This window comes from Amblyraja radiata, chromosome 1, assembly GCF_010909765.2.
Source record: "Amblyraja radiata isolate CabotCenter1 chromosome 1, sAmbRad1.1.pri, whole genome shotgun sequence".
Classification (NCBI taxonomy): domain Eukaryota; kingdom Metazoa; phylum Chordata; class Chondrichthyes; order Rajiformes; family Rajidae; genus Amblyraja; species Amblyraja radiata.
In genome coordinates, this window is record NC_045956.1 from 162,330,721 (window position 1) to 162,351,918 (window position 21,198).

Below are 21,198 nucleotides of genomic sequence, written 5' to 3' on the forward strand. Positions count from 1 at the left end.
GGGATGGTTTGGTTAGGGACAAATTGACCAGGGAGTTAAGGAGGGAACAATCTCTGCAGGAAGCAGAGAGGGGAGGAGATGGGAAGATGTGGCCAGTGGTAGGATCCTGTCGGAGGTGGCGCAAATGTCAGAGGATTGTATGTTGTATGCGACAGCTGATATGATGGATCGTGAAGACATGGGTGACTGTGTCCTTGTTACGAGTAGGGGGATGGGGAGTAAGAGCGGTGCTGCGGGATATAGAGGAGTCCCTGGTGAGAGCCTCTTCTATAATAGAAGAGGGGAATCCCCGTTCCCTAAAGAATGAGGATATCTCCGATGCCCTGGTATGGAATACCTCATCCTGGGTGCAGATGCGGCGTAGATGAATGAATGGCATGTTGGCCTTCATAACAAGAGGAGTTGAGTATAGGAGCAAAGAGGTCCTTCTGCAGTTGTACAGGGCCCTAGTGAGGCCACACCTGGAGTATTGTGTGCAGTTTTGGTCTCCAAATTTGAGGAAGGACATTCTTGCTATTGAGGGAGTGCAGCGTAGGTTCACAAGATTAATTCCCGGGATGGCGGGACTGTCATATGCTGAGAGAATGGAGCGGCTGGAGTTGTATACTCTGGAATTTAGAAGGTTGAGAGGGGATCTTATTGAAACATACAAGATTATTAAGGGTTTGGACACGCTAGAGGCAGGAAACATGTTCCCGATGTTGGGGGAGTCCAGAACCAGGGGCATTATAAGAATAAGGGGTAAGCCATTTAGAACGGAGATGAGGAAACATTTTTTCACAGAGAATTGTGAGTCTGTGAAATTCTCTGGAAAGAGTACAGAGAAGACTTACAGGGATGTTGCAGGACTTGAAGGTCTGAGCTTTAGGGAGAGGTTGGGCAGGCTCAGACATTGTTCATTGGAGGGCAGGAGGATGAGGTCTGCACGATCATGAGGGGAATGGCAAGGGTAAATGCAGTCTTTTACCCAGAGCAAGGGACTCAATAACCATGGGACTGAGGTTTAAGATGAGAGAGGAAGGATTTAGAGCCTGAGGGGCAATTTATTTCGAGTCAAGTCAAGATAGTTTATTGTCATGTGTTCCTGACAGGACAATGAAATTCTTGCTTTGCTTCAGCACAACAGAACATAGTAGGCATTGACTACAAAACAGATCAGTGTGTCCATATACCATTGTATACGTAAATACACACATGAATAAATAAACTGATAAAGTGCAAATAACAGATAATGGGCTATTAATGTTCAGAGTTTTGCCCGAGCCTGATGGCTGTGGGGAAGTAACTATTCCTGAACCTGGTCGCTGCAGTCTTCAGGCTCCTGTACCTTCTACCTGAAGGTAGCAGGGAGATGAGTGTGTGGCCAGGATGGTGTGGGTACTTGATGATATTGGTGGGAATATGGAACAAGCTGAAATGGAGACAGGTTCTATAGCAACATTTAAAAGACCTGCACATGAATAGGTTTAGAGGCATATGGACCCAATGTGGGCAGGTAGACTAATGTAGATGCGACATCTTGGTCAGCATAGGCAAGTTGGGGTAAAGGAACTACTTCTGTGCTGAATGTCTCTTTGTTAGTTCAAGAATTTAAACTAATCATTTATTGAACATTCTAAATATAATTGTCTTTCACATTGTTGCATATTTTATTTAGATTTCAGTGGAATATAGTGTCGTTATTGATTAAACTACAAATCCCAGCATACCTAGCTTTGTCTGTAAGGGACGGATTGGTTTAACTTCCTCTTCCTATGATAGCTGGCCTTGACTTCTGGGATGTTCTGCAATCAGCATTGAGGTACTTCTGTTAGTGAAGACATTCCTGGGAGTGAGGAGGTTCATCACCAAGCTTTCAACAAGGTATTTTTTTTTTAGATCTATGCTCCCTCATTCTTAACCCTCACAAATTATTTATCTCCCTTTTCTTTGTTTCTTTCCATGATTAGTGAATGCTGTGGCCTGGCCCACCTTGCAGCAGAAGTAAAGCCCTCTGAAGTTGTGACGTGTTTGTGTTTTAAAAGGACCGAGTGTAAATTTAACTCACTGATAGCTGCTGCGTGGCTGAACACTGACAACATATTTAAAATGTTCAAAAGGTTATAGACAGATTTTTCTCAGTTAATCTGGAAGGAAAGGACATTGTGTCTGATGTTATTTGGAATAGTTGTGATTTGGCAAATCATAATTTATCCCAGATGAACAATCTTTCACCTGGAATCTGTTTGATTGTTGCATTGTAATATATTTGCTCAATTAATTACAATTATGTAACATAGATAATACTAGATATTTAAATTCAATATATTTCATTCTAGCCATTGTCCTATCCATTACCTTCTGAGGTGACAGGTGTTTGAACATAATTCCACAGGTGGTGCACACCTGTAGCTTGGGAGTCAGCTGTTGGGTCAGAGTGCAGTCCGGGTACAGATTAACCAATTCATCACCTAATGGCCTTTAAGCAATCCATTTCTTTTAAACTGGAACATTGACCTTGTTTTCTCTCTCTGCAGATGTGGCTTGACCTGCTGAGTTGTTGCAGAATTTTGAGTTTTTATTTCAGATTTTCAGCATCTGCGGTATTTTGCTTTTGGATTTTTGTTCCCTCTCTGTCTGATTATGTAGTGTTGAAAAGTGCATCTTGTCCCAAAAGCACATTACAAGCATTTTTTAGAAAAGGAGTGGGTCATTTAGTCCATTGAATTTATTATATATGTCAGCAATATGCCCACTTATGTTTAATGTCCCATATAATCCTAAAGATTAATTTTCTTCAAATTCACTGTAATATTTTTTGAAAGAATTCCAGATTTCCATTGCTATTTACATTGAGTTTTGACACCTTCCTAGTTAATTAAAATCCTGTTGTAACCTTGGACTTTATTCATTATCTATTTTACCACCAATGTTGATGTAATCTGTAAACCTGTTCATCATGCCACCCACATTCTCATATCACTGTTAATCAATCAAATAATGCAGGGAAGTCAGTAGGATCTGCCTGAATATTGTTAGTCTAGGAGAAATATAAATGTTTATGTTAAAGGTATAGTGTATAAGAAGTGACAAACTGTAAATTTTCTTGATCTTGTGCTGGCCATCCTAAGAGCTAAGTGTTTTTTTTCGGTATTGGAGACAATCCAGCCTATGATAGTAAATGTCTAGCCCTATGGCAACATTTGTCCAAGTGACATAGAGACCAAGATATACATTTCTGGTTGAAGATATATGCAAATACTTCCACCTTGCTTTTGCATGCTGGGCTCCACTATTGTTAATACGGCATTACGTATGCTGCCTCGTATTCACTTTTTGATTGTCTACTACCATTATGATTAGATTTGGCAGCATGGCAGTGATTTGATTTGACTTGTAGCTGAGCATTGACGTTCTGTTTTCACTGTTTACCATGTGAATTTGTTACCATACTCTTAAAACGTCAGGTTGGCACTACTCCTGGTAGGAAATACTACTATGTTCCTCATTAGAGTTGGATTGGTTGACTTGCTGAATATACAAAGCTTGAAGGATGTCCTCTTAATCTGTCAATGGAATATCATATCCACAAAGGCTATAGTTACCTCACTGTCATGAATGCATCCATCTGCAATGGTTGGTCTGCAGGTGGGGCAAAGGTACTCTGACTTCAGACTTGAGCAACTGATTTCATTTTCTACAATCTAGTTACAGGGTTTCCTGAAGATCTCTGTGCAGACTTCAGATCTATCTTGGTAATTAATCTATTGTTATTATTGGAGATCGAACCACTGAAACATTAAACCCTAAAAAAACAAGATATGTGTGTTTGAGACAAGAAACTAACCTATAAAATTCCCAGACACAAAATGCTGGAGTAACTCAGCAGGACAAGCAGCACCTCTGAAAAGAAGAAATGTAACTTGTAACTTCCAAAGAGTCCACCAGGGACTATACCAGAAGTTGGACAATTTTTTTAATATTACATTTATCAAGCCAATTAACCTGCAAACCTGTATGTCTGTGGAATGTGGGAGGAAACCAAAGATCTCGGAGAAAACCCACGCAAGTCACGGGGAGAACGTACAAACTCCATAGACAGCTCCTGTAGTCGGGATCGAAACCGGGTCTCCGGCGCTGCATTTTGCTGTAAGGCAGCAACTCTACCGCTGCACCACCGTGACGTTTCGGGTCAAGACCCTTCTTCAGACTGATGTCAGGGTAGTGGGCGGTACAGAGATAAAATGTAGTCAGAGACAGTGAGACTGGTCGGAGAACTGGGAAGGGATGGAAAGAGAGGGAAAGCAAGGGCCACTTGAAGTTAGAGAATTCAATATTCATTCCGCTGGGGTGTAAACTACCCAAGTGAAATATGAGGTGCTGTTCCTCCAATTCTTTCCTACACTGCTTTCTTTCCTACTGTAAAATTCCTAAATCTGTCCTCTAAAACAGATACCATTGTTATTTTTTAAATATAAAACAATTGAATGGACGTAAATCTAAAATGCAATGGTAACTACCAACAACTGATTTGTCAAGTGCATTTACAATTTTATTAAAACACATTAATATTTCTGTGTAGGAAAGACCTGCAGATGCTGGTTTAAATCGAAGGTAAACCCAGAATGCTGGAGTAACTCAGTGGGACAGGCATCAGTCTGAAGAAGGGTCTCGACCCGAAACGTCACCCAGTCTTTCTCTTCAGATGCTGCCTGTCCCTCTGAGTTACTCCAGCATTTTGTGGCTACATTAATATTTCGGTTATGTATTGAGCGACTCTCTTTGCGCCAGTGACACCAATTTTGGAATTTGTTTTGGTGTTGGCTTAATGCTCAGGTTCTAACTGATCCCCTGGGCCATTCTATCAAACGATCTGCTGATGATTGACCCACTTTTATCCAATGAAGCGCTCTCCCAGATTGTTGAACCATCATTTTTGGTTCTTCATTTTAAACCATTTTTATACAGGAATAGAATAGCTTAACAAAGTTAACTATTCCAACTTACTGCCATTTTTCATGAGAAAGATGTCCCATGGCAGTTTGTATTATCAAGCAGAATTTGACACTGTATCTCATAAGGAGATATTAGGACAGCATGGTTAACAAAAGTTTTAAGATTTCCCCAGGATTAGGGTGATGGTGAAGTTTCAGGATACAATTGCAGTCTCTTGAGCAGTCCTGCAGGATACTAGTTTTAATTTGTTCTCTGGCTTCTGATAAGCCCAGCATGACACCCATAGTCTGCCATCGCATGGGCAAGGGAATGCTAGAAAGGGGTAAATAGATGAATAATTTGGGAACTGATAACCTCATCCTGCCGTTTAAACTCCAGCACTTTTTGCTTTGCTCAGGATTCCAGCATCCGCAGTTTATTGTGTCCCAAGTGTAATTAGGATCTAAATATGGGGTATTTTAACATTGTTTTCTCCTATGTCAATATCCCTCAATGACTTTAGTTTGCTTATCCAGTCAGCTTTTGTAGATATACCACTGGTGCCATCTCCCCAGAGCTTTGCTGTTGTTCATTCCTCAAGAGTTATACAGAAGGGTGGAGAATGTTGCTGCCCAGATTATGAGCATTGGACAGATTGTGGTCAATCATCATTTTCCGTAGCCAGCCAAACACTGTACAAGCATTCTGAAGGAAATGGTTAATTTCACAAACCATATCTACCTTTATTGAAGAGGCTACCAAGATGTGAAGTTGCATACAGGCTGGTCATGGATACTTAACCAACAGGATGGGCAAGCTGTGAAAGATCTCATTGTGGACTATTTTAGCAGGGGACAAAAAATGAGATGTTTTGCAGGCATGATGTATCAGGACCATCGTTTCATGTTCATTAGTGCATGAAATGTTGATGACTTAACCGTGAACAGTCAGAAGCATAATCTGTCAACTGCATCAGGAATCTGAAGTGACCTTGGTTCTGAAGTACAAGTTCCATAGGTTCAAGCGTTTTCACTCGTCCATGAGCTTCACTTCTTCGAAGCTTGTTGTTTATCAAATTATAAAGATAGCAAAAAGATGAGATGGGAAACATAACTCAATGAACCATTAGGTTGATCTCATGCTTCAATTATGCAAATTTCAATATTTAGTCTTCAATGATTTGCAAATAGAAAATAATTTAATTCTTATGTATAGAGTGGCAAGTTGTGTAGAAAAGGGAACTAGGATCAAAAACAGTACGTTTTTCAAATAATTAATACACAGAATGGGCATTGAATAAGAATCTAGTTACAGTATTGATAGTGAAATCTATTTAAACTGGGTCCTGTTGGACAGACCTAATGTTTGTCCTAGCTTAACTTTTGTTTTTATGGATTTGATCCGAGGGTAAATTTACATGGTAAAAATGGTTAATATTATGTTGAATAATTACTACATATATCTCAATATTGTTATCAGAGAAAAAGCTTTATGGAAATTGCAAAGTAAACCAGGTATGTATCAGAGCATTAAGTCTCCAAAATTAACAAAAGATGAAATTGAGATTTAAAGAATCCATCACGCCAGGAATCTTTCAGTGCAGGATAAGGCGATTGCAGATCTATGCAGAACTACAGTGCACTCCATAATGTTTGGGATAAAGACCCATCATTTATTTATTTGCCTCTGTACTCCACAATTTGAGATTTGTAATCGAAAAAACGCCACATGTGCTTAAAGTGCACATTGTCAGATTTTAATAAAGGCTATTTTTTATACATTTTGGTTTCGCCATGTAGAAATTACAGCAGTGTTTATACATAGTCCTCCCCATTTCAGAGCACCATACTGTTTGGGACACAGCAATGTCATGTAAATGAAAGTAGTTATGTTTAGTATTTTGTTGCAGATCCTTTGCATGCAACGACTTGAAGTTTGCAATTCACTGACATCACCAGTTGCTGGGTGTCTTCTCTGGTGATGCCATGCCAGGCCTGTATTGCAGCCATCTTTAGCTTATGCTTGTTTTAGGGGCTCGTTCCCTTCAGTCTTCTCTTCAGCATATAAAAGGCATGCTCAATGGGGTTCAGATCGGGTGATTGACTTGGCTCAAGAATTGACCATTTTTTAGCTTTGAAAAACTCCTTTGTTGCTTTGGCAGTATGTTTGGGATCATTGTCTTGCTGTAGAATGAACCACCGGCCAATGAGTTGTGAGGCATTTGTTTGAACTTGAGCAGATAGGATGTGTCCATACACATCAGAATTCATTATGCTACTACCATCAGCAGTAGTATCACCAATGAAGATAAGTGAGCCAGTACCTTTAGCAGCCATACATGTCCAGGCCATAACACCCCCACCACCGTGTTTCACAGATGAGGTGGTATGCTTTGGATCTTGGGCAGTTTCTTCTCTCCTCCATACTTTGTTCTTGCCATCACTCTGATATGTTAATCTTTGTCTCATCTGTCCCCAAGATCTTTTTCCAGAACTGTGGTTGCTCTTTTAAGTATTTCTTGGCAAACTGTAACCCGGCCATCCTATTTTTGCGGCCTACCAGTGGTTTGCATCTTGCAGTGTAGCCCCTGTATTTCTGTTCATGAAGTCTTCTGCAGACAGTGGTCTTTGACAAATCCACACACGACTCCTGAAGAGTGTTTCTGATCTGTCGGACAGGTTTTTGGGGAATTTTCATTATTAGAGAGAATTCTTCTGTCATCAGCTGTGGAGTTCTTCCTTGGCCTGCCAGTCCCTTTGCAATTAGTAAACTCACCAGTGCTCTCTTTCTTCTTAATGTTACAAACGGTTGATTATGGTAACGTTTGGCTGATGTCTCTAACAGTTTTATTCTTGTTTCTCAGTCTCATAATGGCTTCTGTGACTTTCATTGGCACAACATTTGGTCCTTATGTTGATAAACAGCAATAAAAGTTTCCAAATGTGATGGAAAGACTGGAGGAAAGTCAAGGTGCTGAGAGCTTTCTTATACCTGCTTTAAGGAGGCAATTAAACACACCTGGGCAATTACAAAGACCTGTGAAGCCATGTGTCCCAAACATTATGGTGCTCTGAAATGGGGGGGGGGACTATGTATAAACACAGCTGTAATTTCTACAAATACGAAGATGGAATGCCAATGAAACCAAAATGTATAAAAATACCCTTTAATAAAATCTGACAATGTGCACTTTAACCACATGTGATTTTTTTTCTATTACAAATCTCAAATTCTGGAGTACAGAGGCAAATAAATAAATGACAGGTCTTTGTCCCAAACATTATGGAGGGAACTGTATGTATCTAAACTTCATTCTATCTGGAAACCAAACTCTTCCACTCCTAATAAGGTGAGATGAAATCAAATTAATACACCATCAAATATAATAAGATTTCTCTAAAATGAGTTGCAGGGGAGCCAAAATTGGCTCCTGGTGAGATTATTTCTGAAAAACGGAACTTTTAAAATGTTTTACCACCTTTATTTGAAGAATATTAATCAAGCTCAAATTTAACTTAATTCACACTTGGGAAAGCTGCAAAGCTACAAATAAAGACACAAAGTATCAGCAGGTCAGGCAGCATCTCCGAAGAACATGGATAGGTAACATTTTAGGTCAACACCAATCTCCAGCATGTAATGCCTTTGGACATTATTACATGGACATCCTGAAGGCATTTGCTGAAGTGCCTCATACAAAGCTTACTAGCTAAAGATGAAGCTCAGAGCTCAGATGAAGATAAAGAGTTGGGCAATTTATTGATAGAGAAGTAGGGAAAAGGGCAGGCAATCAACAAATGGGAAGATGTAACAAATGTGGTTCTAAAAACACTGCAACCTGTTTTCATATCAGTGATTTACATGATTGGGATGGAATGCCATAGCCAATGATGTATAAAGAAAAGGACACAAAGTGCTGGAGTAACTCAACAGGTCAGGCAACATCACTGGAGAAACATAGAAAATAGGTGCAGAAGAAGGCCATCTGGCCCTTCGATATGATCATGGCTAATCATCCAAAATCAGTACCCCGTTCTGGCTTTTTCCCACATATTCCCTTGATTCCCTTAGCCCTAAATCGAACTTTCTCTTGAAAACATCCAGTGAATTAGCCTCCACTGCCATCTGTGGCAGAGAATGCCAGATTCACAACTCTGGGTGAAAAGTTTTTCCTCATCTCAGTCCTAAATGGCCTATCACTTATTCTTAAACTGTGACCCCTGGTTCTGGACTCCCCAACATTGGGAATATTTTTCCTGCATCTATCCTGTCCAATCCCCTAAGAATTTTATAAGTTTCTATAAGATTCCCTCTCATCCTTCTAAATTCCATCAAATACAAGTCCAGTCGACCCATTCTTTCATCATACGTCAGTCCCGCCATCCCGGGAATTAACCTGGTGAACCTACGCTGCACTCCCTCAATAGCAATAATGTAATTCCTCAAATTAGGAGACCAAAATTGCACCCAATACTCCAGGTGCGGTCTCACCAGGGCCCCGTACAACTGTAGTAGGACCACCTTGCTCCTAAACTCAAATCCTCTCGCAATGAAGGCCACCGTGTCATTGGCTTTCTTCATTACCTGCAGGCTTACTTTCAGTGACTGATAAGCATTGCCACTTTCATTTCACTGCACATCTCGTATGTGTATGTGACAAATAAACTTGACTTGACAAGCACACCCAGGTCTCGTTGCACCTCCCCTTCTCCTAATCTGACACCATTCAGATAATAATCTGCCTTCCTGTTCTTGCCACCAAAGTGGATAACCTCACATTTATCCACATTATACTGCATCTGCCATGCTTCTGCCCACTCACCCAACCTATCCAAGTCACCCTGCAGCCTCATAGCATCCTCCTCGCTGCTCACACAGCTCTTAGGGCTAAGGGAATCAAGGGCGATGGAGAAAAAGCCGGAACGGGGCACTGATTTTGGATGATCCGCCATGATCATATTGAATGGCGGTGCTGGCTCGAAGGGACAAATGGCCTACTCAGGCATTTATTTTCTATGTTTATCATATTCTCCAACTTTTCGGTGTTTTACCTATCCCTTTCCCATTTGGTGGAATTAAAGCTCAGTGCAATTCGCTTTTTGGTGTGGTTAACATCAACACATGTTAACTATACTGCAACATGCACAAGAAAGTTGATTAATTGTGCTTAAAAAAAAATATATAGTATGGGTGAGAAAAATCACATCAGAGCAAGATACTAATTATTCTGGGATTTAGTGTGGCAGATATGACAAATTCCTCAGCAAGGTATATGTAACGCTAGGTGGCTTCACTTCCGCAAATCTAGAGATGATTCAAGACTGTGCTACAGTCCAACTGACAAAGCATATTAGTTATGTCTGGCACCTGTTTTTTTGGCCTAGACGTCATCAGTTGGCAAGTACACTGCTCCCTTTTGCTTAAGAGCCTGTCCCACTTTCAGGACCTAATTCACCTCTGCCCAGTTTCCCCATGACTCGTACTCGCAGCATGGTCGTCACGAGGTCATAGGTACTCGTGGCATCAAGTAGATCGGGGCGTTTTTCTAGCCTGATGAAAAATGTCCACGAGTAAAAAAGGTCGTGAAAATGGGACAGGCCTTTTACTGTGAATTTAAAAGAGCCTGGATATTTCTGGCACTTTCTGACCCTTCTATCACAGCTCAGAACTCAAATCCATGGGTGGGTGATTACATACAAAATGTTCTCCCCTGTATTAAAGGCAGCAATTATTATAAAAGACCACAGCTAAACCTTTAGTTGCAAGAACGAACACTACAACATTGTCTTTGGTATTATTGATCACATTTAAGCTGCTGAGGGGATGTAAACATAGAATATAAAATGGCTTTCAGTGAGGAAAAGAATGCTGATCTTTTAAATTGACAGCAAGCAAAAGGGAGCTATGTACTTGCTAACCGGTCAAATGTTGGCCAAGAAAACAGGTTAAACAATTACAATTTACAATCCTTTAACGTAGCGTAAATAGGAATGCTTAGTTTATTAAAAAAATCATCTCAAGCCATAAACTGCCTAAATTCAGTCCTATCTTATCAGTGATCACCAAGTATGCCAGTAGAAATGATGAACCTGTAAGCTAAACATGCACTGCATTTCAAATTCATCATGCTTTGATTTTTCCCATGATGGCAAGTGTAGAAATGTCTTCTTTGCCTTTCGCTTTCTGAATTTAGTGGTGGAATTCTCAGATATGGAACAGTTTTCTCAGATGCCTGTCAACCTGCTTCCTCAGTAAATCCTTTCTTTAAACATTGAAATAGTTTATAATAGTGGTTAATTTTTGTGGGTATATCTGTATTTTTATTAACATGCTCATCACAAAGCAGAACTTACTTTCATCTGCTTAATTGCAGCAAGCAGAAACTGAAGAGTACCATCATTGGCCAAATATGAACAAGGAAAGTAAATACCATCATTACCGGAGCAGAAGTCATTTTCTAAAAACCTGTACAAGAGAATATGTAAATAAGGGAGCTAGGGAAGGGTGTACAGTGGAATGGGGACAAAAATCTCCACTTTCCATCCCAACTCTTGCCTTTCTGAAGTACTTTATCAAATCAATTTACAATGGCCACAATGGCTCACAGTACCTGGTGTGGTCAGTGTATATATCCACCAATATTAACTTTCTCAAAGTTTCTAAATTATAAACAATGAATAACAGGGATCATCACAAAACCTTAACTCTAATGATGCATTAATTTATAAATGTATCAACTGTAACGGCTACTCCATCATTTTGAAAATAGAGCACCAGCTGTTAGGCTTTGGTGATTTACTGGATCCTAAAGTTGATGTTAAAAGTCAAGAAATAGCTAATTTTCAAGGTCAATAATGTATGCTAAACTATAACTACTGAGATAGGCTCTGTGACCCATCACATCTGTGCAAATGCTTTCAAAGAGCTATATTTACCAACAGGTCTAAGCGTTTCCTGTTGTGCATTATGTTTCTCATTCCTCTCAAAAGCTCCCTCACCATTGAATCTTCCCTTAGCCTCATCTAGCCTCTTCACATGGCAACATTCTGGCAAATCTCTGCTGCCGTTTAAGGCCTCGACATTCATTCCAAATACAGTACTTAGAATTTGATGCATTATTTCAGTTGAAGTGTAAATTGTATGTAACTTGTAGCATAATTTCATTTTGGTACGCTTCATAAGTGATAGGAGTAGAATTAGGCCATTCGGCTCAAAAGTCTATCTGCCATTCAATCTATTAATTGGCTGATCTATCTCTCCCATCTAGCCCCATTCTCCTGCCTTCTCCCCATAACCTCTGACACCCATACTAATCAATCTCTACCGTAAAAATATCCACTGACTTTGCCTCCACAGCCTTTTGTGGTAAAGAATTCCACAGATTCACCACCCTCTGACTAAAGAAATTCCTCATATCCTTCCTAAAAGAACATCCATTAATTCTGAGGTTCGGACCTAGACTCTCCCATTAGTGAAAATATACACTCTATCCGAGCCTTTCACTATTCTGTATGTTTCAATGAGGTCCCCCCTCATTCATCTAAACTCCAGCGATTATATGCCCAGTGCCATCAAACGCTCATCTTATGTTAACCTACTCATTCCTGGGATCATTCTTGTAAACCTTCTCCAGAGCCAACACATCCTTCCTCAGAAATGGTGCCCAAAATTACTCACAATATTCCAAATGCAGCCTGACCAGCGCCTTGTCTCTAGAGATTAAAGTATGCGGCTACTTTTGAAATACCAATTTATCCAGTCAATTTCTGTTCGAATCCTCAGCAGGTTGTTCCTAAAAATTATAATCTTTGGCATATATCATCTCTCATCTATGAGCCAAATAAACTGGAGAAACTCAGCAGTTCAGGCAGTATCTGTGGAGGGTAATGCTGCCTGACATGCGGAGTTCCTCCAGTAGTTTTTTTTTGCTCAAGATTCCCACAAATGCAATCTCGTGTCTTCACTTTATACCTTTCTGCATTTCATATTTCTCTGCCATTTTACACCAGTCTACCTAAATCATGGTAAGATTTGCTTTTATTTACATCATCGTTTAAGTGTTTGCAATTATGAATTATTTTAGTGAAAACAGGCCCTTCGACCAACAGAGTCCACGCCGACCATCGATCACCTGTTCATACTAGTTTTATGATATTCCACCTCATCCAGTCCCTACAAATTAGGGGCGATTTTGAGGTCAATCAACCTACATGTCTTTGGGATGCGAGAGGAAACCGGAGCATCTGGAGGAAACTTGCGCGGCCACAGGGAGAACATGCAAACTCCACACAAACAGCATCTGAGGTCAGGATCAAACCTGGGTTGCTGGCACTGAAGCAGCAGCTCCATCAGATGCACCCTTGTCCGATGCACCATCAGATGCAGCCCATAATTTCAAATTATACCAAAAGGAGCAATGGTTCAGAGGGAAGATCCAAATCCCATCTTTATGCTTAAGTTTGTACTCAGCCACAAACCAGACTTCTAGTTAAATGATGGGTTGCAACTCTAGGTATCCAAGTCTTTTAATACAAAACTTAAAAAATAAAATCTTGTTGAGGTGTGCACAGTCAAAAGCATACAGCAGCTTCAATACATAATGTCCCATCAATAAGACTGAATTCAAGACACATGTAATTGTTACCTGGTTGTTGATATAAACATGTACAGATGAGCTGAAGAAATTATACCATATAATTCTGAGTTTCAATTTTACAAAATGATTAAAATTTGAAGTTTCAATAACAGGCAAGGTCAAGTATCTTAAGCAGAGGGTGAAATTAGTGTCAAGGCAGTAAATTGAACTGCTTGTATTGAACTGGCAGTCTCTTTTACAGTGGCAGAGTAGCTATGAGTGCATTTTGTGCAATGGACAAAGACCAAATTCACCCACAGTGGAAGTGGAAATGAATTTGAACTCATTTACATCCCCAGAATTCATACTATACAGGCAGCATGTGACACAATTGGAACTCCTACCCATACTGTAATTTTCACCCAAAGACTGACCTTGATCTTGTAAAAAAAAAATCTACGTTGACAGTTAAATGCCTATCCACTGATTGCTGTCATTTGAGATCCAAAACTAATATTAGGCACCTCATCCACGTATGAAGGTCATAAACCCAATTTCAGCATCTATCACAAGTTTGTTATTATTAATTCTTAAAAGCTAGGCCTCATTATGCCTTTTTACACCCATAAAATATGCAAACTTTCAAGGCCTTCCCATCCATTTGCCCTCTGCTTTTACAAGAATCCAAAATTTCTCCTCGTCCGAGGTGACAGCTACACAACTGCTTGAACTCAACAATCAGAGCCATTTTTTAATACCTGAGCAAAAATGAGAGCATTTCATATTGGTAACTAGTGCATTGCCATTGTTCACATTAGCCCAAATTTTTCATCCACTGACTATGCATAGATGACTTTGGGTATGTTCCTCATGTCAATTGCACAATTAACTGCTTTTTAGATATTGCACACTATGGCCAATGGTAATCAATGTATAGCTGACAGAAGGAAGATCTTTTGACAGGTTTAAGGACATGGCCTCTAATTTTCAAGTGTAGCCTAGCTAAGGTAGTCCTGCCATTGAATTAAACATCTGCTGGAGTTCCCAATGTATGAAGATTTATCATTTTTTTGTGCAAGAGCAGTTAATGAGGCGGAGGGTCTCGACCCAAAACATCACCCATTCCTTCTCTCCAGAGATGCTGTCTGGCCCGCTGAGTTACTCCAGCATTTTGTGTCTATCTTGAGACATTTTAATTCTAAAATCCTTGAGTACTTTGAAAACTAACAACTGCTAATTCACTCACAACTGGAATTAAAAAAATTAGAAGTACTCATCACATGCATCTTATTCTTCATCCAGAATCTTAAATCAAGAACTATTTTCAATGCTTTACACACCTTTATGGGCAAAACCATAACATCACCCCAGTGAGCTTGCTACATACAAAATGCAGCACGTTATTTTTGTCTTTCTTGGTTCACTATGTACTTTCTACAAGTCTGTACGCATTCAGAGTATGAACATTTGTTATAAGAGCACAAATATGTACTTTAAGATAACCTAGCAATTAATCCTTGAGGAGTATTGTTAAATGTGCTATTTTGTGAAATCAGTATGTTCTGCTCTGCCTCCAAAATTCATTCTATTCAAGGCAATGAAATTAAGTTCAGAGGCAGAATACAACATGGTAACATTGTATGTTGCAATCAGAGGCCAATTTCCAGGCACAAGGTTGTACAATGCACATTACCTCCAGCAATCAACCAACCATTAAGAGCATAATTTGAAATTATTTCCATTGGGACAGAAAATGAAATCCATCCGGTTTGTCATCTGAAAAGTGAACAATGCACTTGAATTCAAAAGCCAGAATTTGTTTGATTAATTTGGACCGGCTATTTGATGCATCTTTTGCCAAACTGCACTGGACTAATTATTTTCCCCCATGTAATAATTTCAATGTTTTAGGAACACAACAGAATTTTTTTTTAATGTAAATGTTTACCTTTTCCACATTTCAATAATGTACAATTATTTATTTGGTGATGTGGCAGGGTATGAATTCATCCCGATGCAGTTTAGTAAGAGAAGGTTGTACCCAACATATTTGTGTGAACTAGCAACACTGAAATTTCATCTCCAACTTTGTGCTCAGTGAATCGAAATTGCCAGGATGTAATCCAAAATAAGGGAATCACTACACTGACATGCAAACAACAATACAACATGATAGCAATGCATTGAGTCAGTGAGATGAAAACCTACCAACCCAAACTATCACTGTTTAGTCATGAAACTCATTTTGTTCTACACTCTTCGCAACCTCATGAATTTCATTTACCATCCTTAAAGGTTTTCTCAAGATTGGCAGCCATCGCTGTAAAACATAATGTAGAACATTAGAGACAATATTCTAATCACACAATAGGATATTAGAAAAGCTAACATACCACTTCTTCGTCGACACCTGGGATAAATAAAAATAATCACATAATCTAGAACCCTCCAATGTGGAATGAACTACTCTTGGACCTCTGCTAGAGCTACAGTAGCATGGGAATAGTATGATGCACAAAAAATTAAAACTAAAAGTCAAACTCTATTAACAATGCCTTGAAAAAAGTAAAGTTAAATGATGCGTCTTGAATCTATATGCAGTTGGCTTCTTTCTCCTGTGATGTTGCAAGGACCGAAGTTTAGAAGATACAGGAACCTCCCAAAAAGGATGAACAAGAACAAAAACGAGGTAACACATGAACATTAATCTAAACATTTTCAATTAAGGTGAACATGGTCCACAGTTTGGTACACATCTGACTAAACAGAACTTGTATTTGTTGTTATTACAGTTGGTTTAAATAAAAACTGTCTGACCAGAGTTTTTCCAGTAAAAGATCCCCAATTGCTGCATTTACTAGCCACAATAAAACTGTTTCAATCTCTGTGGTCACACATTTAACAGTTCAACAGCCCTGAAGATAAGATATTTTAAAACGTTGAACGAGTGATTATACACGCAATAAAGACCATCAGGGTTACAAAATGTACTGAACTATTAATGTAAACTACACTAACGCATATAAACACAATGAAGAGCAACTAATAGTGTCATTTCTTTAAGTATCTTATTTCTAACACTTAATGATTGATAAATGCTATTAATTTCTAGTTTCAATACCAATTTATATTTTGGTCTTTAAATTTGTTCTCCTATTTTCAGTGTTTCATAGGAGGAAGCTTTCCCAGTGTTAATGTAATGCTGTGTAGTTTTGCTGTGCTGGTTACTGAGTTATGTAGCCACAGTTTTGAGTTATCAGTGCAGATGCAGTAAAGAACTGCTGGAGATGGCTCAGTGGAATCAAGAATGCCCTTTCCTGTAGAGTTGTTGTGTGACAATCTGTGAAGAGCGTCAATGGCAGTATATATCAACAGTGCTTAGTTCAAGTAAATTCACTGTGCTTTGATAACTGGCATACGATTGCTGGTTTTGGGGTTCTTGGACTCCAACTTAGCAGTCTCATTCAAAGAAGGATAGATTTCCAGGTTTTTGCATCGTTCGAGAGGTTCCGCCATGTTGCAGTGGTCATGTTCGCAGCAGCAAGCTTCCCCATCTAACGTGGACTTGAACATTGTTCCTTCTTCATGATCCTTACAAAAAGAGTTGGGGCAGAATTGGCAAAAAATAACAGAGGGTTTTCCACAGACATCACAGTGGTGCCAGGGGCATTCCCACTTTCCTGAAAAAAAAATGAATTAACATGTATTAATGAATGCGCACTGACAAAGAGCAATAAATTAAAATACCTGGTGTATTTCTATTTTTAATAACTAACATAGACGTTGATATCCATTCTGCTTCACCAAATTTCAATTACATCAATATATAGAACTTCAAAATTTTACTTTCCCTGTCACACAGATTACTGACAATGGAAGATGCGCACACAATAGTGCTGGTTAATAAAAATAATAATTTTACAATTTGAATTTGATAAATTACCTAGCATCAACTATTTATTATTTATGGAAGGGTCTCAAATTTCTACCAACATTATACAGAGTTCTAAATTCATTGTGCAACAATAATATAGTCAGTGGAAATAGTTTACCCTCACTGTCAAATCCTCTATACATGTTAAAAACCTTCTAAGCATCAACCCTTTAAGTTCCCTGGAATATATCATTGGTATGTGTAATTTACCCGTCATCGTTTAACTCTTTCCAACAAGCTTACACATTTCCCCCCCCCTCTACACCACAGCCTTCATCCTCAACCAATATGTAATCCCTCAACATGCCAGATATTTAACCAGGCTTTCTTTGGCAGCATTAGCTCATTGCATTTTACTCCTTTAATATTTTCTGTCCTTATCCATGGTTACGTCTCTTCATTCCTAGTATTTTGACTCCCCCCCCCCCCCCCACCCCCCAACAATTTCAAGGGCACTTTTTAAAATTCCTTTTAGTCCCAAATTGAATCTTAACATTTAGAAACATAGAAAATAGGTGCAGGAGGCCATTCGGCCTTTCGAGCCAGCACCGCCATTCATTGTGATCATGGCTGATCCTCCCCTATCAATAACCCATGCCTGCCTTCTCCCCATATCTCTTGATTCCACTAGCCCCTAGAGCTCTATCTAACTCTCTCTTAAATCCATCCAGTGACTTGGCCTCCACTGCCTCTGTGGCAGGGAATTCCATAAATTCACAACTCTCTGGGTGAAAAAGTTTTTTCTCATCTCAGTCTTAAATGACCTCCCCTTTATTCTAAGACTGTGGCCACTGGTTGTGGACTCGCCCAACATTGGGAACATTTTTCCTGCATCTAGCTTGTCCAATTGTTTTATAATTTTATATGTTCCTATAAGAACACCCCTCATCCTTCTAAACTCCAGTGTATACAAGCCTAGTCTTTTCAATCTTTCCTCATATGACAGTCCCGCCATCCCAGGGATCAATCTCGTGAACCTACGCTGCACTGCCTCAATCATAAGGATGTCCTTCCTCAAATTAGGAGATCCAAACTGTACACAATATTCCAGATGTGGTCTCACCAGAGCCCTATACAGCTGCAGAAGAACCTCTTTACTCTTATACTGAAATCCTCTTGTTATGAAGGCCAACAGCTTTAGCTTTTAGCTTCCATTAGCTTTCTTCACTGCCTGCTGTACCTGCACGCCAACCTTCAGTGACCGGTGTACAAGGACACCCAGGTCTCGCTGTACCTCCAACCTACCTAACCCCATTGAGATAATAATCTGTCCCCTTGTTTTTGCCGCCAAAGTGAATAACCTCACATTTATCTATATTATACTGCATCTGCCACGCATCTGCCCACTCACTCAACCTGTCCAGGTCACCCTGCAACCTCCTAACATCCTCTTCACAGTTCACCGAGCTTTGTGTCATCTGCAAACTTGCTAGTGTTGCGCCTAATTCCCTCTTCCAAATCATTAATATATATGGTAAACAGTTGCGGCCCCAACACCGAGCCTTGCGGCACACCACTCGCCACTGCCTGCCATTCTGAAAAGGACCCGTTCACTCCTACTCTTTGCTTCCGGTCTGCCAACCAATTTTCTATCCATGTCAACACCCTACCCCCAAATACCATGTGCTCTAATTTTAGTCACCAGTCTCCTGTGCGGGACCTTATCAAAGGCTTTCTGAAAGTCTAGATACACTACATCCATTGGCACCCCTTTATCCATTTTACTTGTCACATCCTCAAAAAATTCCAGAGGTTTAGTCAAGCATGATTTCCCTTTCATAAATCCATGTTGACTTGGACTAATCCTTTTACTGCTATCCAAATACCCCATTATTACCTCTTTAATAATTAACTCCAGCAATCTTTCCCACCACCGAAGTCAGGCTAACTGGTCTGGAATTCCTTGTTTTCTCTCCCTCTCCTTTCTTGAAAAGTGGGATAACATTAGCTATCCTCCAATCCACAGGAACTGATCCTGAATCTATTGAACATTGGAAAATGATCACCAATGCGTCCACTATTTCTAGAGCCACCTCCCTGAGGACCCTGGGATGCAGACCATCAGGCCCAGGGGATTTATCATCCTTCAGTCCCATTAGCCTACCCAATATTATTTCTCGCCTAATGAAAATTTCTTTCAGTTCCACTACACCCTTAGATCCTCTGTCCTCCAGTACATCTGGGAGATTGTTTGTGTCTTCCTTAGTGAAGACAGATCCGAAGTACCTATTCAACTCTTCTGCCATTTCCTTGTTGCCCATAATAATTTCACCCGTGTCTGCCTTCAAGGGACCCACATTTGACTTTGCTACTCTTTTTCCCTTAACATATCTAAAGAAGCTTTTACTGTCCTTCTTTATATTCCTGGCCAGCTTCCCTTTGTACTTCATCTTTTCAGCCCGTATTGCCCGTTTTGTTTCCTTCTGTTGTCATATGAAAGTTTCCCAATCCTCTGGCTTCCGGCTACTCTTTGCTATGTTACATATCTTTTCTTTTAGTTTTATTCTATGCCTAACTTCACTTGTCAGCCACGGTTGCCTCCTACTCCCCTTAGAATCTTTCTTCCTTTTTGGAATGAAATGGTCCTGTGTCTTCCGGATTATGCCCAGAAATTCCTGCCATTGCTGTTCCACCGTCATTCCTGCTAGGACCCCTTTCCAGTCTACCCTGGCCAGCTCCCCTCTCATGCCTTCCTAGTCCCCTTTGTTCAACTGCATCACTGACACTTCCGATTTAACCTTCTCCTTCTCAAATTGCAGATTAAAACTTATCATATTATGATCACTACCTCTAAGCGGTTCCTTTACCTCGAGTTCTCTTATCATATCTGGTTCATTGGACAACACTAAATCCAGAATTGCCTTTTCTCTGGTCCATTACAAGCTGCTCTAAGAATCTATCTCGGAGGCATTCTACAAACTCCTTTTCTTGGGGTCCTGAACCAACCTGATTTTCCCAGTCTACCTGCATACTGAAGTCCCCCGTCACCACAGTGGCATTACCTTTGTTATATGCCAGTTTTAACTCCTGCTGCAAATTACACTCTACATCCGGGCTACTATTTGGGGGTCTGTAGATAACACCAATTTGTGTCTTCTTGCCGTTACAATTCCTCAACTCAATCCACAGTGACTCTACCTCGTCAGTCCCTATGTCTTCCCTCGCAAGGGACTGAATTCCGTCCCTCACCAGCAGAGCTACCCCCCCCCTCCTCTGCCCACCCGCCTGTCCTTTCTATAGGATGTATAACCCTGAATATTAAGTTCCCAGGCCCAATCCTCTTGCAGCCACGTCTCAGTAATCCCCACAATGTCATATCTACCAACCTCTAACTGAGCCTCAAGTTCATCTACTTTACTTCTTATACTCCGTGCATTCATATACAATACTTTTAATTCCTTACGCATCTCACCTTTCACATCGATCTGTTACACTTGGCCATACTCTCCTATCCCTTTGTGAGCTTCCTTTCCCGTTAATTCTGGGGTCATTAACTATCCCTTTACTCTCTTTCCCTTTAACTCCGTCCTCGACTATCCCATTTGACACCCCACTCCCCTTATTCAGTTTAAAACCACCCGTGTAGCAGTGGCAAACCTGCCTGCCAGAATGCTGGTCCCCCACCTGTTAAGATGCAATCTGTCCCTTTTGTACAGTTCCCCCTTACTCCAAAACAGATCCCAGTGGTCTAAGAATGTAAATCCCTGCCCCCTGCACCATTTACATATATCATAACCAATTTATCATTGTTCTCCCGAAGCAAGTCTGCAATTTT

The 21,198-nt window shown here is 40.1% G+C and overlaps 1 protein-coding gene and 1 long non-coding RNA gene across 7 annotated transcripts in view; one reads left to right on the forward strand and one right to left on the reverse strand.

Moving 5' to 3' along the window:
• Positions 1-1,755: 1,755 nt before the first annotated feature.
• LOC116981457 lies at positions 1,756-16,178 on the forward strand. Its single transcript, XR_004414225.1, has 2 exons — positions 1,756-1,863; positions 16,091-16,178. It is a non-coding gene; the product is annotated as an uncharacterized LOC116981457 (long non-coding RNA).
• Positions 13,422-21,198, reverse strand: part of nsd2 (nuclear receptor binding SET domain protein 2) — a 94,452-nt gene continuing 86,675 nt past the window's right edge. For all 6 annotated transcript variants that reach the window (XM_033034479.1, XM_033034451.1, XM_033034458.1 and 3 more), the window contains one exon: positions 13,422-17,169. In XM_033034479.1, coding sequence (XP_032890370.1) covers positions 16,883-17,169 — 287 coding nt within the window. In that variant the 3' untranslated portion in view covers positions 13,422-16,882. The remainder of the gene's footprint in view (positions 17,170-21,198) is intronic.